The sequence below is a fragment of the Ailuropoda melanoleuca genome, chromosome 3 (assembly GCF_002007445.2).
Source record: "Ailuropoda melanoleuca isolate Jingjing chromosome 3, ASM200744v2, whole genome shotgun sequence".
NCBI lineage: Eukaryota > Metazoa > Chordata > Mammalia > Carnivora > Ursidae > Ailuropoda > Ailuropoda melanoleuca.
In genome coordinates, this window is record NC_048220.1 from 113,693,321 (window position 1) to 113,711,185 (window position 17,865).

At 38.3% G+C, this 17,865-nt stretch overlaps 1 protein-coding gene across 4 annotated transcripts in view; it reads left to right on the forward strand.

The window, feature by feature from the left end:
- C3H5orf34 (chromosome 3 C5orf34 homolog) overlaps positions 1 to 17,831 on the forward strand; it is a 34,663-nt gene extending 16,832 nt beyond the window's left edge. For 3 of the 4 annotated variants that reach the window (XM_034656949.1, XM_019802268.2, XM_002921710.4), the window contains exons 7-13: positions 3,136 to 3,227; positions 4,121 to 4,190; positions 4,979 to 5,149; positions 5,551 to 5,645; positions 7,474 to 7,572; positions 13,224 to 13,264; positions 15,768 to 17,830. In XM_034656949.1, coding sequence (XP_034512840.1) covers positions 3,136 to 3,227; positions 4,121 to 4,190; positions 4,979 to 5,149; positions 5,551 to 5,645; positions 7,474 to 7,572; positions 13,224 to 13,264; positions 15,768 to 15,961 — 762 coding nt within the window. In that variant the 3' untranslated portion in view covers positions 15,962 to 17,830. Of the gene's footprint in view, positions 1 to 3,135; positions 3,228 to 4,120; positions 4,191 to 4,978; positions 5,150 to 5,550; positions 5,646 to 7,473; positions 7,573 to 13,223; positions 13,265 to 15,767 lie in introns of all 4 variants that reach the window. The other variant, XM_034656950.1, reaches the window with a different exon arrangement.
- The last annotated feature ends 34 nt before the right edge of the window (positions 17,832 to 17,865 follow it).

Genomic DNA, 17,865 nt, shown 5'->3' on the forward strand with positions numbered 1-17,865 from the left:
CTGAATGTATCTTTGGGTTCAAAATGAGTCTCTTGTAGACAGCAAATGGATGGATCATTTCTTTTTATCCAGTCTGCAACCCTGTGGCGTTTTATGGGAGCATTTAAACCATTCACATTGACACTGAAACTGAGAGATAGAATTTTAATGACGCCATGTTGCCAGTAAAGTCTTTGTTTGTATCGGTTGTGACTTTCTGTTCTGTATCACTNGTTGTGACTTGCTGCTCTGTATCACTCTTGGGGCCTTTTTACCTTTATAGAGCCCCCCTTAATATCTCCTGTAGGGCTGGTTTCGTGGTTACGAAATTGGTTAATGATTGGCGATTTTGGAACGTCTTTATTTCTCCATCAATTCTGAATGACAGCTTTGCTGGATAAAGGATCCTTGGCTGCATGTTTTTCTCTGAAAGAGCTTTAAAAATGCCCCCCCAAGCCTTTCTCTCATTCCAGGTCTGTGTAGACAGGTCTGACGTAATTCTGATACCTTTGCCTTGGTACGTGAGAAATTTTTTTGCCCTGGCCGCTTTCAATACTGTATCCTTGGATCTAATATTTGCGAATTGCACTATGACATGCCGTGGCGTAGGTTTGTCCTGGTTGAGCTTGGATGGGGTCCTCTCTGCCTCTTGGACACGAATGCTTGTTTCCCTTGCTAGATTAGGGAAGTTTTCAGCTACAATTTGTTCAAATATCTCTTCTAGACCTCTGTTTTTCTCCACCCCTTCAGGGATGCCGATGATTCTGACATTGGATCGTTTCATAGAGTCAGTAATCTCCCGTAATCTACATTCGTGGGCGTGGATTTTTTTAAGACCAGCTTCTATTTTCGTTTTTTCTTCTACTAACCCATCCTCCAATTCGCTAACGCGTTCCTCTGCCTCGGTGACCCTGGCCGTCAGAGCCTCTAGTTTTGACTGCATTTGGCTCATAGAATTTTTAATTTCTGTCAGATTCGCTCTCATTTCTGCCCTTAGGGATTCTATATTCTCAGCAACGTTTTCTTTAATACTTTTTTCCAGTCTACTCATCATTTTGACCATTGTTACTCTGAATTCCATTTCTGATAATTTGGTTACAGCCATATCCATTAGTTCTGTGGCAGAAGCCACAGATTCACTGTCTTTTCTTTGCTGGGGGGGCTTCTCCTTCTCGTCATTCTGATGAGGAGGGGTTGCGGGGTTGTCCAGAGCCCAAATTATTTACTGGGACCCTGGCCGTGCGCCCTTGTTTTATAGAGATCTTAGGGATGTGGGCTGCTTCTTTAAAGATTTTATTTATTTATGTGGCAGAGAGCCAACCAGCGAGAGAGGGAACACAAACAGGGGAGTGGGAGAGGAAGAAGCAGGCTCCCAGCGGAGAAGCCCGATGAGGGACTCCTTTCCGGAACGCCGGAATCACACCCTAATCCGAAGACAGGCGCTTAATGACTGCACCACCCAGGCGCCCCGGGTTGTGGGCTTCTTGATTTTTCAGCCTGCCTTCTGGGGGAGGGGCCTGCCGCGCCGATACTCAGGCAACCCTGTTTGGGTAGAGTCTCCATGTCCTCTGCGAGGGGGGATGGGGATGGGCACACTGTCAGCTGGTGTTTCCAGGCTTTTGTTCTCTGGCGGCTTTCCCTGGCAGTTTGCTGTGCCTTTTTTTGAGAGACAGAGCAGCCGTGGCCGAATCTCAGCCTCTGTCACAGAACAGAGGGATCGCGGACCGTTCTCCACTGATGTTCTGGCCACTTTCACTCTGTTTCTGTTGGTACTGCTCAACCCTGCAGCATCCGGGGATGTGCGCCCCACACCCGGCGTCCCAGCCCTCACTTCCAGGGCCGGCGCATCTCTGTCCTTTGTGTTTCTAATACCGCCAGCCGCCCAGCCGCCCCACGCGGGCTCCCGGAGCTCCCGGTCTCAGTCTGGGTCCAGTGAGCACACCAGAGTTCCGGAGTTCCGTGAGATGCTTGGTGGCGCATGCTCCTGGCTCACGGTCTCAGTCTGCTGTCTTGAGGGTGCGGGTCCGGGGTCCACCCACTCCCCCGTGCAGGTGGCTACCGCTTCCTGGCGCCTGGACACGGCGGCTCCCTCCCCCTTCTGTTTATCTTCCTATATCTGTGCTTGGTTTCACGGCTCCCCGCTTTGTACCTCAATACTCAGCGCTGGAGATGTTCATTTGTAGAGATCCAGATGTATCTTCCTGCGTCTCAGGCTGATTCCGTGGATGTTCAGGCTGGTCTGGTACCTATCCAGCTCGACTTAGGGGACCGGCTGAAAAAGGGGTCCCCTACTCCTCCGCCATCTTAACTCTCCTCTCTCTCTCGTGGTTCAAATTAGATCTGTGCTACTTCTTAGCCCTCAAAGTTCAGTTTCCTCATCTAAAAAAAATAGACATTAATAGTTCTTGTCTCAGAACTGTTTTGAGGAATAAATGAAATAAACCATGTAAAATACATAGCATAGCACCTAGCATATAGTGTCTGTTCAATAAATGTTAGCTGTTGATATTATATTTATTATGAACACAACTTTGGACTCTGCTGGGATTACCCGGGAAGAAGTCAGGAAATTAGAAAATAAGGCTGAAGTCAGAGCCTGGGAAAACACAGCTATTAAAGAGTCTGAGAAAGAGGGAATTCAGAAAGAATAACAAGAAAAAAATTCTTTCAATTCAAGAAACTGAGATTATAAATAATATGTTTTCCACAAACTGTAACTATAGTTCTTCCATTAATAAAATATAATAAAATTATATATTTGTTCAATTAAAATAGTTTTTTAAACCTATATAGGCTTTTTTTTTTTTTTTGGTCTAAAGGGTAAAGGGGGGCTTATATGATAAGTTTTTTGCTAATGTATAGGAAAATTAATTTGGTTGCTATATTAAGTATAAGCTTTAAATTTTTTTAAAGTGGCCAGTAAGTTATAGGGTAGTAGAATGCAACTCTTGTAACTATCCAGGAGGAAAGCTAGACTTTAAAAAAAATGGGGAAAAGGAAAAGCATAAGATACCTTTAAAAATACACCTTTTATGGGCTTTTGATTAAGTTAAAATAACTGCTTGCCTTGTCACAATATAAGTATGAAATTAAAAATAAAAGTTAATAATAGCCAAAATTTATTATTGAGATACTTCACTTTAAATTAATTTTCAGAGAGAAGAGAAAACTTATTCAGTAAATAACCTTCCTCCTGATAGACCAGGAAGCCTGTTCTCTGTGTGTTCTCTAATTAGACAGGCAACCAGGTAAGTTCTTCACATTCAGCTGACTCAAGTGTTACGTGTCAGGATCCTGATACATTTTCTGGTGGTTAGGGTAAGATTAAGAATTTGTAGGTACAGTGGAAATACGTGTCTTTGGTAAAATCTGTCAATTTTTCTGGTCTCTTCATTTATAAAATAAGGCAGTCACCTCATTATCGGAGTACTTCTGGCTTTGAAATTGAAAGTTAGATATGGAGAAGCATCCATATACAGCAAGCACGCGCTGGAAGGAGCTGAGTGCCTTCTCTCTGGGGGAGTGCATCATCCTTGTGCCTTGGAATCAGGTTGAGGATTTGGTGATGCATTTTAAATTTTCATGCTTTATTATCCTCAGAGTAATAGAGATTCTGAGAGTCTATAGAAAACAAAGTGTAGTTTGGTACTTCGGTTCATATGTTTTTTAAATTCTGCTAATTAATTTGTGTCATTCAGAACCATGACAGTGTATTGTTGGATTAAATTATTTATTTTTACAAACTTATGTCTAAGCAACTTCCAAAGTGGATTTGAAGGAGAATTGGTCATTTGATTTCCCACAGACCGTTGTTTCACCTCCCCAGCACTGAGACAATATGAAACCTTTCAGGTGCTATGAATCCATCACCTCTTAGAAAGGAGCACCTGAAAATTCTCTCCATTTGGAGTCATTTCATTGCTAAAAAATTAGAGGAGTAACCTTAACTATGTAAGATTAACACAAAGGAAAACAACCCCCTTCCAGGGGATAAAAGATTTCTGGAAGGAAAGTGTTTTGAACATATTTTAGTGGAAATGAGTTACTTGCCTAACATGTTGTACAGCAGTGAGAATGTATTCCTAGAATTGGAAAATGCCATTATTTGCAAATGGTTAAGTACTGTTTTTCATGTTCACAGAATTCTTCAACACTGTGCCAAGACAAGGCTTTCTTTAAGCCATAATTATCGTATATGCTGCTGGAAAATGGTATCTTATTATTATTATTATTATTATTGTTATTTTAAATATTTTTATTTTTAAGTAATCTCTTTACCCAACTTAGGGCCCAAACTCACAATCCTGAGATCAAGAATCACATGATCCACTGATTGAGCCAGCCAGAGGCCCCTTAAAATTATTTTAAAAGCAAGATTTTTAAAATTGTTGTATTGTTTGCATACATACCTCTAAGTTCAAGTTACTTTCATCTATGTGAGAAATTCTTTGTAACGTTAATATTGGTTTAGTCAGAAAAATATCCACTTACTAGATAAACACTGCAAAATTCAGCTTTTATGTTATACTTTGTCTATAATTTATTTTTGTTTCTTTTTTCTTAGTGGGGGGGAAGGGCAGTGGAATTGATTGGATTTGAAGTATGTGGAAACGTAGTTATTTTAAACTATGATATTATAATATTCTATTCTATTTCCATAACTGTAAAGTAAATTCTTTAACATTGACTTAGAGGAAGTGATTCTCAGAGTTTGATTTCTATATCTGTACTAATTTAGTTATAAACCTATATGTTGCTGTAGTTCTAATGTTTTCCTATGTTCTATGTAAAATTCAGCAGAACAGTGATTTTCCAGAGATATTAGAACTTAATCTGCTTGTGATAGACTAATTAGGGTATCCACTTCTGGAAAAGTTAAAATATATGTAAGGATTCTACAATATTCAACTTCTGAATAAAGTTGCCTCAGAGTTTATTGATCATTTAAGTCAATAATGGATAACTCTCTTTCCTGCTATTTTTGTTAACTTGGTTTTAGGTACCTGGGATAAATGATAGCAACACACTGCCTTTGCTTTTGAGAGAATCGCTCATACCTGACGTGGGAAGATTTCTTGCATACTCTGATGACAAAGTACATGCTCTCTTTTTAGACGGCATTACTCTAACCCTAAATTGGAATTTCAGCCCTCTTATTGAAAAGAGACAGGTATATTTCAGACTGAAATCTATTTTTTATTGTTTTTTATCTGTGGAAATAAAACAAAGAAAATAGAGTACCACTCTATCTCAATTTATATTTTGAAGTATAAAATCTGTTAAAAAGCTTTAGTGATCTCATCGGATTTCCTAGCAAAAATCAGGAAGAATGACAAATAATCATTTTTATAAAGGTAACTGATTATATAGAGAAGGGCTGGTATAGAGGGGTGGTTGAAAAATGCCCATAATCCATGGAAAAGATAACTTTTAAGCTAGCAAAATAAAGTTTAATGATTCATCTACTTATTTTTAAATTGATAATTTAGAGAGCTTTTGTTGTGTTTTATGTTTGTTTGTTTGTTTCAGTTTTAGAATGATAAAACTTACCTTTCCTCTTTGCTTCCTAAGGTAAATCAAGGTCTCAACTTAGGTTGGTGTAAGTTAACTTTTCCTGATGGACAAGATCAGTTAATTCAGATTGAACACCCTGGACCATATGAAAGGTACTGAAAAGTAATTTTTAAAAAACTTTTTTAAAAGATTTTATTTATTTATTTACTCGACAGAGAGAGCACAAACAGGGGGAATGGCAGGCAGAGGGAGAGGGAGAAGCAGGCTTCCTGCTGAGCAGAGAGCCTGACATGGGGCTCGATCCTAGGACCCTGGGATCATGACTTGAGCCGAAGGCAGACGTGTAACCAACTGAGCCACCCAGGCACCCCTAAAAATTATTTTCATGATAGTAAATACTTTTAGACAGAGGGAAATCATATAAACATTATTTAAATGTTATATATATTTTTAGTTTTTCCAGGTAGATAATGTGCATGATGTCATTTCAACAGGTTTCAGAATTTACAGTAATATTGGCATCTAGCATAACTAAATAAATCAAGTCAGCTTTAATCTTTTCCATTTGTGTTTAAGTGGTTTGTCAAAATAAATATTTTCAATATAACTGGCTTGCTGTGGAAATTGGACTGTGGACAGCTGTGTTACCAATTAATTAATCCTTTAACTAATTTGAAGAAAGGTTTGTACAAATAACTAAACTTAGGTATATTTCTGTAAAGTGGAATAAAATTAATTTGCTGATGGGCTTATGATGAAGAAGATTCTTTTTTTTTTTTTTAAGATTTTATTTATTTATTTGACAGAGATAGAGATAGCCAGCGAGAGAAGGAACACAAGCAGGGGGAGTGGGAGAGGAAGAAGCAGGCTCATAGCAGAGGAGCCTGATGTGGGGCTCGATCCCATAACGCCGGGATCACGCCCTGAGCCGAAGGCAGACGCTTAACCGCTGTGCCACCCAGGCGCCCCCATGGAGAAGATTCTTGAAATCAGCATTTTATGAATATGCTTTTTTTGCTTTTGGTTTATGAAATTTGTTATAATCAGTCAACTTGGAATGTTCTCAACATGTTAGTGATTTTACTTGAGAATATTCACAGAAGAATTGCTTTTTTACCTTATGAATTTATTTTTCTTTTGGGATTTATTGCATTTTGGTCTAAATGCTCCAACATTCATTGCTAGTTTGAATAATTTGCATCAAAAATACAGTGTCTTGGGGCCCCTGGGTAGCTCAGTTGGTTAAGCGTCTGACTCTTGATTTTGACTGAGGTCATGATCTTGGGGTCCTGGGATCTAACTTGAGATTTTCTCTCTCTCCCTGAGCCCTTCCCCTCCCTCTGCTTGCACACACACACACGTGAGCATGCTCTATCTTTCTCTAAAATAAATAAATTAATCTTTAAAAAAACAACAGTTCTTGGCAAACATTACTATTTGTTTCAGCCCATCACTTTAGATCATTCATTTTATTGACCTTGATAGTCGTTTTGTATATTCAACGAGTTATATATAATTACACATTTATGTATGTGGGGGGGATTAATTTGTTTTTTTATGGGTTTTTTTAAATTTTAGAAAGCAAATGCTCACTTAGTCTTAACGTGTAAAGACATTTTCATTATAAAACATAATGAAACTCATTTTACTTTGTAAAAATGAAAGGAGACTTTAGACATTTGAATTTGAATTTTGAGTGAAATCCAAGTATCACTTTGTTCTGATACTTAAATCTCATCTTTATTAATCGTGACTATGAATAAATCATTTTATACTTGATGAATAATGAGAAAAACTTGCCTTTTCCATTTCCTTTAAAAAAGATTCAAAAAATTCCCCAGTAAATGCCTCACTTGGGAATTTCTTTCTTTATCCTTTTTTCCCAAGTTGTCTAAATGATTTTTCCTTTTAAAAAAAATGCTTTTATAAATATTATACAAGCTCATTTTTCAAGTATTTCTTTTAATGTTTCCAATCTAGATATGTGACAGCAGTTATATCATGGTGCAGAAGACTGACCCAGACTAGTCAAAGAGAGATGCCCACATATCCTTCATCTTCCGTTGTTGAAGAAAATTGGTATTTATATTTCTTTTAAACTTCATCTGTGTAGAAGAACACAAAAAATTAAAAATGCCAAATGGCAAACTCTAAGACTCTTCCTGACAGCTTAAGCTTGAAAGTATTTTATCTTTAATTAGACATCTAATTTATTACATTTCACTTGTATTTTATCTGAAGTTCAGAAAATTGCATTGAAAACTTCATATCAAAATGGGTGACGCTTTTTATTTATTTATTTATTTATTTAAATATTTGATTTATTTATTTGATAGAGAGAGAGAGAGAGACAACCAGTGAGAGAGGGAACACAGGCAAGGGGAGTGGGAGAGGAAGATGCAGGCTCCCAGCAGAGAAGCCTGATGTGGGGCTCGATCCCTGAACACTGGGATCACGCCCTGAGCCGAAGGCAGACACTTAACGACTGAGCCACCCAGGCGCCCCTGTGGGTGACGCTTTTAATGTGATAAATTCATCCTGAAAACTTTATGGAAAAATTTAGAGGAGATTTTTTAAATTTTAGTAATATTGAAAGAAATAAAATGTTGATTAACATAATAAACTTTCAGAAAAAGTTGATTTTGAAATCATTTCTATCATATTAATTACCTTTCCCAAATTAACCGGAATATCAACAAATAAAGTATTTTAGTCCCTCCTGCGTGCCTTCCAGCATGCAAGGGACTGGAACTGGGCTTCAAAGGAATTTTTAGGGAAATTAAGTCATTTTAAGGAGGGAACAAGGACAGAGGTAAAAAGCATATATTGTCCTGTGAAGACAGTGAGAAAACAGTTTTTATGGAGCAGAAGCTATCTGTTAGGCCACAGTGTGAGTTTTGATGGGTAGCAGTGGGTCTTGTGATCAGTAGAGGAGCTCACACTTGGTGGAATTATAAGTTCTTAAGTAGAACGAATGGCAGAAAGAAAGGTCACTAGGAGGGTTAGTATACCTGAGAGGACAATCTGAATATACACTTTTTGAAAGTTTGCATTACACCACTTCACTTTTACAAAAGACCTACATCAGTATGTACCTGTTTTTCCTTGGACGCACCACCCTGTACACTCCTGATCTTGTCTGATCTCAGAAGCCAAGCAGGGTAGGGCCTCGTTAGTACTTGGATGGGAGTATGTACCTGTTTTTGCTAACCAAAAGAAATCCAAAAAGGATTTTCACTTTTAAGAAAAAAGGCAAAAAGTGAAAATAGCATTCAACATTTGTTTTGCAGTGAGCTCTTATAGAGGCAGCGTGCACCCCAAGCAGGGAGAGCGGTACCTCCAAGCTCCTTCCCTGGGAGCTACACTCAGCATCTCAGCTTAAAGTCACCTTGGCTTTGAATGTGTCTGTGAGCCTCTGTGTTTTATCTCAATTTATTTTGTGCGTCCATTAGCAAGATGGGTCCGTTAGCAAGGTATCAGAAAAAGCCTTAGGTTAGTTTTTGGGTGTGGGAATGATAAAAAAAAATTTTCCATAAAAGTTAATGGGAATCGTTTTTAGCTTTATACCATTTCAGTTTATGAAAGTTTTCATAGGGACACTCTACTTTTGGATAGTGGAGGAAACCTGTACTGGAAAAGAGGGATACCAGGAACAATTTAGGAAGCTTTAAGATAGTTTGTCAGGTGTCTTAGAATAGCATGGTGAAGAAAATATAAACATTAAGCCTGATTCTTACCACCTTTTCCTAAGTTACTTAGAGGAAGAGGTACAAATCAAATCAGTAGATGTTATTTGAATATCTTAGGTATCCTAAAGATTCAGCTTTCCAGATCTTCCATTTTTCAACTACAGCCTGTTTGGGAGCAGAAAAGTTGCCCAAGTAGCTGGCAAAAAATGTAGTTGGGATGAAAGGGAAATTGTATATGACTATAAGATTGGTCACTTCATCATTGCTCAGCTGACAAGGTTTTTAAGATGCTAGCCTTTTCATATGAAGGCTTTGAAGAGGATAACTGTCAAGACATACTACAAAGTGAGGACGTGAGGGAAGTGCATATTGGTGAGAGTAGTTCTGGGGGGAAGCAACAAGGAGCAGCAGAAAGACAGAGGAAGGGGCGCTGGGTGGTTCCGTTGGTTGAACGACTGCCTTCGGCTTAGGTCATGATCCTGGAGTCCCAAGATCGAGTCCCTCATTGGGCTCCTTGTTCAGTGGGGAGTCTGCTTCTCCCTCTGACCATCCCCCCCATGCTCTCTCTCTCTCTCTCATTCTCTCTCTCAAATAAATAAAATCTTGAAAGAAAGAAAGAGAGAGAGAGAGAGAGAGAGAGAAAGAAAGAAAGAAAGAAAGAAAGAAAGAAAGAAAGAAAGAAAGAAAAGAAAGAAAGAAAAAAAGAAAGAGGAAGCGAGGAAGAGTAGGGAGAGGAGATGCAGTCCCTGACAACAGCTCCATTTCCCTTGCAAAGCCTAAGACATCTCCACTGTGATTTGTTTTCTTGTCAGAGAAGGTGGGTTGAAGGAAGAGAAGTGATTGCACAATGAAGAGCTACCTGAATTTATTTCAGTACTTTTTTTCCAACTCACCTTCTATTATTAATTTACTGATTCAACTTTTTAATAGGGAAGCTAGTCAAAAAATAGAACGGCAGATAGTTCACAAGAAGTTGGTTCATCATATGAGCAACAGCATTAAAGGTAGTTTGTATTGTTTGCTTATGGCCAGAAAAATATGTCATATGTGGGGAGAAAAAGGTGTTTTGCAATGATGAAGAATCAGCAGACTTTGGAGTAAGTCATATCCAAGTCTTTACCATCTGTGGTAAAGATGTGGTAAAGATGCTTAAAATGTTGTAAGATCTCTTTCATTCTCCATCCATAGACTGGAGTACAAGAGTGCAAGCTGACAAGGAGGTGCGCGTGTTCCACTGTAATAAAGCCAGTGAAGCAGACCAGTTCTGTACCCCTTTGTGAACTGTGAAGACTATTCTAGTGACTTGAATAGAGAGATCTTTTAGATATTAAAGTCCTCGTTAATTTTGCAGAGAGCTAGTTGAGTTACACTATTTTCTAGTTGGGTCCACTGCTCTTATTTCATTCTAGCTTAACGAGGAAAAAGAACACACATGTAAGAGATTCTGATGGAGTTGTACACATTTAGCTCTCTGCCCCGTACCAGTTGCCCCATACCTGTTTCTGTGGAACATGGTAAGAGTTAATGTTCATCGTGTTAACCCTTCCAGCCAAGGAGAAGAGAATGTTTAGTATACTGTGTTTAAGAAAACATTAGGTAGTCTATTCCAGAAGAAATTTAATAGAAAATACTTATTATGTTTTGGGGCACTTGGGTGGCTCAGTCTGTTAAGCGTCCAACTCTTGATTTTAGCTCAGGTCATGATCTCAGGGTTGTGAGATTGAGCCCCGTGTAGGACTCTGTTGTTAGGCATGGAGCCGGCTAAGATTCTTTCTCTCCCTCTGCCCCCCACCCTCTCCTTCTAGGAAGGAAGGAAGGAAGGAAGGAGGGAGGGGATGGGATGGAAAGAAGGGGAGGGGAGGGGATGAAAAGGAGGGGAGAAACAGAGGAAAGAAGGAAAGGAAGGAAGGAAAGAAAAGGGAAGAAAGGGAGGAAGGACAAACGAATTTATTATGTTTTGACAACTAGTTCAACTGTGTAAAATCTTGGCTCTCCAAAACTGTTTCCTAAGAGTTCCATATAAATGAAGTCTTATTATATGTGCAAAGTACAGGAAACAAAGAAAAACATCCTTTCTCCTGAAAAAGACAATCTAGGTATGAAGATCAGAAAATTAAAGACTTCAAGAGAAGATATTGCACATAAGTATATGATTAGTTAACATAAGTCTATAGGAATTCAAGGAAGGAGAGCACTCCTTTCATAGAAGTGATAGGATTTTACTAGGTTTTTTATTTTAAGATTTTATTCATTTATTTATTTGAGAGAGGGAGAAGGAGAGAGTGTGTGCATGCATGAGAGTTGGGGGAGGGCCAGAGGAGGATGGAGAGGGACAAGCAGACTCCCTACTGAGCACAGAGCCTGGTGGGGGGCTTGATCTCAGGACCCAGAGACCATGACCTGAGCCAAAATCAAGAGTCAGCTGCTTAACCAACTGGACAACCCAGGTGCCCCCAATTTTAGCAGGTTTTTAAAGCTTGAGGAGGAAAGCAGAGGGAATGCCAGCTTAGTATTAAAAAGTTGTAGCAGGTTGGACCTGTGGGTGGACAGGGTCCTAGAGGAATGGGGCCTGGCACTCCGGCAGGATATGGTAGAGGGAGAAAAGAGCATGAAAGCTCAAACAAAAAGCCCTGATTTTAGATGTGATATCTAGATTTTTCATTCCAGTTTGTTTTTGTCTTTTCTTGGTTAGATACCAGTGTTTTAAATTATTGCATTTTAGTGAGAAAGCTAACTTTTCATGAATGTTATCAGTTTATTGACTTAATATTTGCAAACGGTCTGTTTGGGCAGGTAAAATTAGGTAATACAAGGTTTCAAACAGGGCAATTTTTTCCCTTTTCATTTCCTTTTTTTATTAACTGTATAATGTCCCTCAAGTTATGGCAGTGTACCTTGTTGAATTTCCAAAGTGTACCAATTTTTTTTTTTACTGTGCTTCAAATAAATAGAAAAAATGGTTATAAAAAAAAAAGAGTTGTAGCAAGAATGCCCATTACCTTCAAACATCAATACTGATTCAAAAGTCCTTGAGGTGGGGACTTTAATTCATTTTCCTTATTCATTAAAAGCATTCCAATAAGTATCGGTTGAGTCAAGATGATGTGTTGCTAAATAAAGCCAATATAAAGAGAATTCTTTTTTTTTTTTTTAAGATTTTATTTTTAAGTAATTACACCCGACATGGGGCTTGAACTTACAACCCTGAGATCAAGAGTCACACGCTCCACTGACTGAGCCAGCCAGGAGGCACCCCTATAAAGAGAATTCTTTTTTTTTTTTTTAAGATTTTATTTATTTATTTGACAGAGAGACAGGCAGCGAGAGAGGGAACACAAGCAGGGGGAGTGGAAGAGGAAGAAGCAGGCTCGCAGGGGAGGGGCCTGATGCGGGGCTCAATCCCAGAACGCCCGGGATCACGCCCTGAGCTGAAGGCAGACACTTAACGACTGAGCCACCCAGGCGCCCCTATAAAGAGAATTCTTAACTTCTGTGCTCTTCTATCTAAAATTCTGAACTTTATTTTTTTCATTTATTTTTTAAAAATTTTTATTATGTTATGTTAGTCACCAGACAGTACATCATTAGTTTTTGATGTAATGTTCCATGATTCATTACTTGCATATAACACCCAGTGCACCATGCAATATGTGCCCTCCTTAATACCCATCACCGGCCTAGCCCAATCCCCCATCCCCATCCCCTTGGAAGCCCTCAGTTTGTTTCCCAGAGTCCATAGTCTCTCATGGTTCATTCCCCCTTCTATTTACCCCCCATTCATTCTTCCCTTCCTTCTCCTGCCAATCTCCCTGCTATTCCTTATGTTCCATAAATGAGTGAAACCATATGATAATTGTCTTTCTCTGCTTGACTTACTTCACTTAGCATAATCTCCTCCAGTCGCGTCCATGTTGCTGCAAATGTTGGGTAATTGTTCTTTCTGATGGCTGAGTAAATCAAGTATGCTTATTTGAAATATTGTGGCTATAAAAGAATCAGACAACTATCATGAACTTACTTTTTCTTTTTCTTTTTGCACAGGTCAGTGGCTTCTGAACTTGAAAAGATAAAGAAGTTTAACTGTATCCTTTAAACCGAATTTATTGTCCTGCATAATTACTCCCTTTCCATTCTAGGCCAAAATCAAGTCAGATGCTCAACTGACTGAGCCACCCGTGTGCCCTGCATGGGTTTGTTTCTAGGCTCTCTATTCTGTTCCACTGATCTGTCTGTTTTTATGCCCATGTCATACTTCTTTGATTACTATAACTTTGTGATATAGTTTGAAATCAGGAAACATTATGCCTCCAGCTTTGTTTTTCTTCAGATTGTTCTGGTTATTTGGGTTCTTTTGTGGTTCCACAGAAATTTTAGGATTGTTTATTCTATTTCTTTGTAAAATGCTGTTGGAATTTGATAGAGATTGCATTGAATTTGTAGATTGCTTTGGGTGGCATGGACATTTTTACATTAATTCTTCCAGTTCATGAGCACAAAGTGTCTTTTCATTTATTTGTGTCTTCTTCAGGTTCCATCATAAATGGAAGTTCCATAAATGGAAACTTTCAGTAAATAGATCTTTCACCTCCTTGCTTAAATGTATTCCTAGGTATTTTATTCTTTTTGATATAATTATAAATGGGGTTATTTTCTTAATTTCTGATAGTTATTAGTGTATAGAAAATAATTGATTTTTGTATATTGATTTTATATCCTGAAACTTTACTGAATTTATTTTTTTTCCAGAGAGAGAGAAAAGAGGAGGGGGGGGCAGAGGGAGAGAGAGAATTTTAATTTTTACTTTTTAAAAGATTTTATTTATTTGAGAGGGAGAGAGCATGAGAGAGCACAAGCAGTGGAGACAGAGAAGCAGGCTGCCCATCGAGCAGGGAGCCCGATGTGGAACTTAATCCCAGGACCCTGAGATCATGACCTGAGCCAAAGGCAGACGCTTAACTGAGCCACCCAGGCGCCCCTGAATTTATTAGTTCTGAATTTAACAGTTTTTTGGTGGGGTCTTTAGGATCTTCTGTATATAATATCATAGCATCTACAAATAGAAACAGTTTTACTTTTCCAATTTGAATGCCTTTTCTTCTTTTTTTTGCCTAATTGCTCTGGCTAGGACATTATGTTGAATAACAATGGTGGGAGTGGGCGTCCTTGTCTTATTCCTGATCTTAGAGGAAAAGCTTTCAGTTTTTCACCAGAGTATGATGCTAGCTGTGCTAGTCATACATGGCCTTTATTATCATGAGGTAAATTCCCTCTATACCCAGTTTGTTGAGAATTTTTCTGTATCTATTGAGATCAGACCATTTTTATCCATTTTGTTAATGTGGTGTATCACATTGATTTTCATAAGCTGAACCATCCTTGAATTCCTAGAATAAATCTCACTTGATCATGGTGTATGATCATTTATATATACAATCTCTACACCCAACGTGGAGCTTGAATCCATGACCCTGAAATCAAGAGTCAAACACTCTTCTGACTGAACCAGCCAGGCACCCCTGTAATTTTTTCTTGCAGTGTTTTTATCTGGTTTTGGTTGTCGGGGTAATGCTGGACTTATGAGTTATAACATATCCCCTCTTCTATTTTTGGAAGACTTTGAAAAGGATTGGCATTAATTCTTATTAAATGTTTTTTGGAATTTACCAGTGAAACCAACTGGTACTGGGCTCTTGTTTGTTGGGAGGTTTTGGATTACTGATTCAATTTCCTTATTAATGATTGGTCTATTTAGATTTTCTATTTTAAGATTCAGTCTTGGTAGGTTGTATGTTTCTAGGAATTTATCTATTTCTTCTAGGTTGTCCAATTTATTGGAATATAATTTCACTCATTTTTCTTATGAAACGTTTTGTTCTGTACATTCCTACCCTATTCATCTAAATTTCTTTTATCTTGTGATTTTTCTGTAATCCTATTCAAATAATAAAGTAGCTCTGGATCAGAGGACAGGTTTCTTTCCACTCTATTTTGTTTGTTTGTTTACTTATTTATTTATGTGGGTGAGGGGCAGAGGGAGAGAGAGAATCTTAAGCAGGCTCCATGCCCCCAGGGGTGCCAGGGTGGGTGGCTCAGTCAGTTAAGCGTCCAACTCTTGATTTCAGCTCAGGTCATGATCTCAGGGTTGTGAGATCAAGCCCTGCATCAGGCTCTGTGCTGGGCATACAGCCTGTTTAAGATTCTCTCCCTCTGCCCTCCCCCACATCCCTCTCTTTAAAAAAATTAAAAATATACTGCACAGATTATTTATATTCCTATCATTCCTACTTTTGTTCTCTTATTCCCATATCACTCTTCACTTAAAGAAATATTGAGATTTTGATTCTTTTATCTCCTGCCTATCACCAAACTTCTATCCAAATACACATACTCTCTTTCCTTTCTTCCTCTCTTATATCTTAACCAGTTTCTTCACCTATAAGTTCTGAAATACCAAATCTATTACGAATCCAAGAGATCTTCCTAACAGAGAAATAACATTTTAATAGGAAGACCAGGCTTTCTGAAATTAAATGTACTTATATAATGAAAAATGTGGGGGGAAAGCTCCTTAACTAAGCAACTTAGTTTTATTGGAGAATAGTGGTATCCTAAACCATATTTCTAACAAAAAAAACGAACAGTCATCTGATCATTATGAACCAAAATCTCCAGAAACCTTGCTGGAAGAAGTTAATGAAAAGAGAGTATCAGTGGCATTGAAAAAAACCTCTGAAATCCTTCAGGATATTGACTATCTTCTATCAAGTTCTAAAAAGTAAAAAATGGAATTATTATAAACCTTAAAGATGTTTCAAGTGACTAGTATAAAATTACCAGTAAGCCAAGAAATTATATATATTACTTCTGTGCAATGATATGAAAAATGACTTTTAACTTTGGAGGTTGCCTAGCTTGTAAATTTTAAAATATATATTTATAATGTACTTTATTAATAAAGATCTGTTTTAGAATTTTGAGCAATTTCTTATTTCAGATTTATGAGAAAATTTTATAAAATTATAGTGGCTGTTTTATCTTGTGGAACATTCACTATTAATCCTCAAGGTTTTTTTTCTTTTTTAAATATGCAGAATTGTGTGCATTTGGTCATTTGCTATTTGGTCTCGCCAAGTATTTTTCAACAGAACTACCAAAAGAGAATTAGATCTTTATATATATATATATACAATATTGTATCAAGCACTTCAGCAAAGATCAAATCTTATCTGAATCGTCTCATTAGATAGTTTCATTTCTTTTGAATATCTGGAAAAAAATGTATACTACACAAATGTGTGAAACTAAAATAGCTCATCAAAAGTGCTGTTTATTGCAACCTAGTGCTGTTTATTGGGAAAGCACAAAACCACACATCTAAAGAGACTTCAGGATTAGACCAATATAGTAGAAATGTTCTAATTAACTTCTGAATTTCTAGAAAAGACCAGCTTCTTGACATAAAAGAGAAGAAACAACAGAGGAAACAAGGAGAAAAAGAACAAAGCAAGCAGAGTATAGATTAGGAGCGATAATGTCAATGATTTGAATGGGCACAATGTTCTCTTGTTAGCTCTTCTCACTCTGGGCTCCTTACTACTTTTAGGTTTCAGCACAAATTATCACTTCATCTGAAGGGCCTCCCCCACTTAGTCTCTATTACATCACTCTATTTATTTCCTCTACAGTACATACTACAGCCATCTAACTTTTCTTTCTTCCATGAAGTCTTTCTCTAGCCTGTTACCAAGCATAGTGCTTCGCACATGGAGCAGTGTGTTGTATAAATCAATCAGTGCCTTTGGGCTGTAGGGTGACTACAAAGAATTGTAACAATTTCATTGTTTTGGTTGCAGGAAGCCATCCATGTTCTTCAACAGCTTTAGAAAGCCTAGAGTATGAGACATGTACAATGCTGCCATAAGGGCAATGCGAAATTGTTACTGCATTCAGACAAACTGTCCTTAACATGACTAACAGACCCCATATTGTGGTTAATGTATTCTTTTTAATTAGTTTTTAAACTATGTGGGTTAAAATGTGTATCATTTTCCCCCTCAGTTGAGTCTTTTCCACTGGCTTCTAAGAACCAAGAGTGATAAGCAATGAAAAGTTCTATCACTGAGAAACTGAGCCACTTTAGGTTTCTGTGAGAGAGGTGCCTAGGAGTTTGCTTGAGATGGAAGATCTCACTTTTTACTACAGAATTGTCTTTCAACTGTAAAACTAATATAATCCCACTAGTGCCCTTACTTTCCATCTCACCCTTGTTTTGAGAAACTGTAGGTAGGAAGAAGAAAGCAATGAACCTTTTGAGACTATCCTAGAGCCAAGGCCAAGCTAGATTACCGCCTTGGTGCTGAGGCAGGAAGGCCGATTGGGACCTGGCCACAGTCCTATTAAAAAACTGCATCTTGAGTCCGGTTAATTAGGGTCAAGCTACCTTTTATGCAGGGTTTTTTCCAACTCCTGTGCGTTTAGTAGTCATGATTATACGGTCCAGCCCTGTCATCGCTGCCACAATAACGTGTAGCGCCCACGTCCGCCCACAAAGTGGCAAAGAATAATTATCAAGGGGCACCTGGGTGGCACAGCGGTTAAGCGTCTGCCTTCGGCTCTGGGCGTGATCCCGGCGTTATGGGTTCGAGGCCCACATCAGGCTCTTCCACTATGAGCCTGCTTCTTC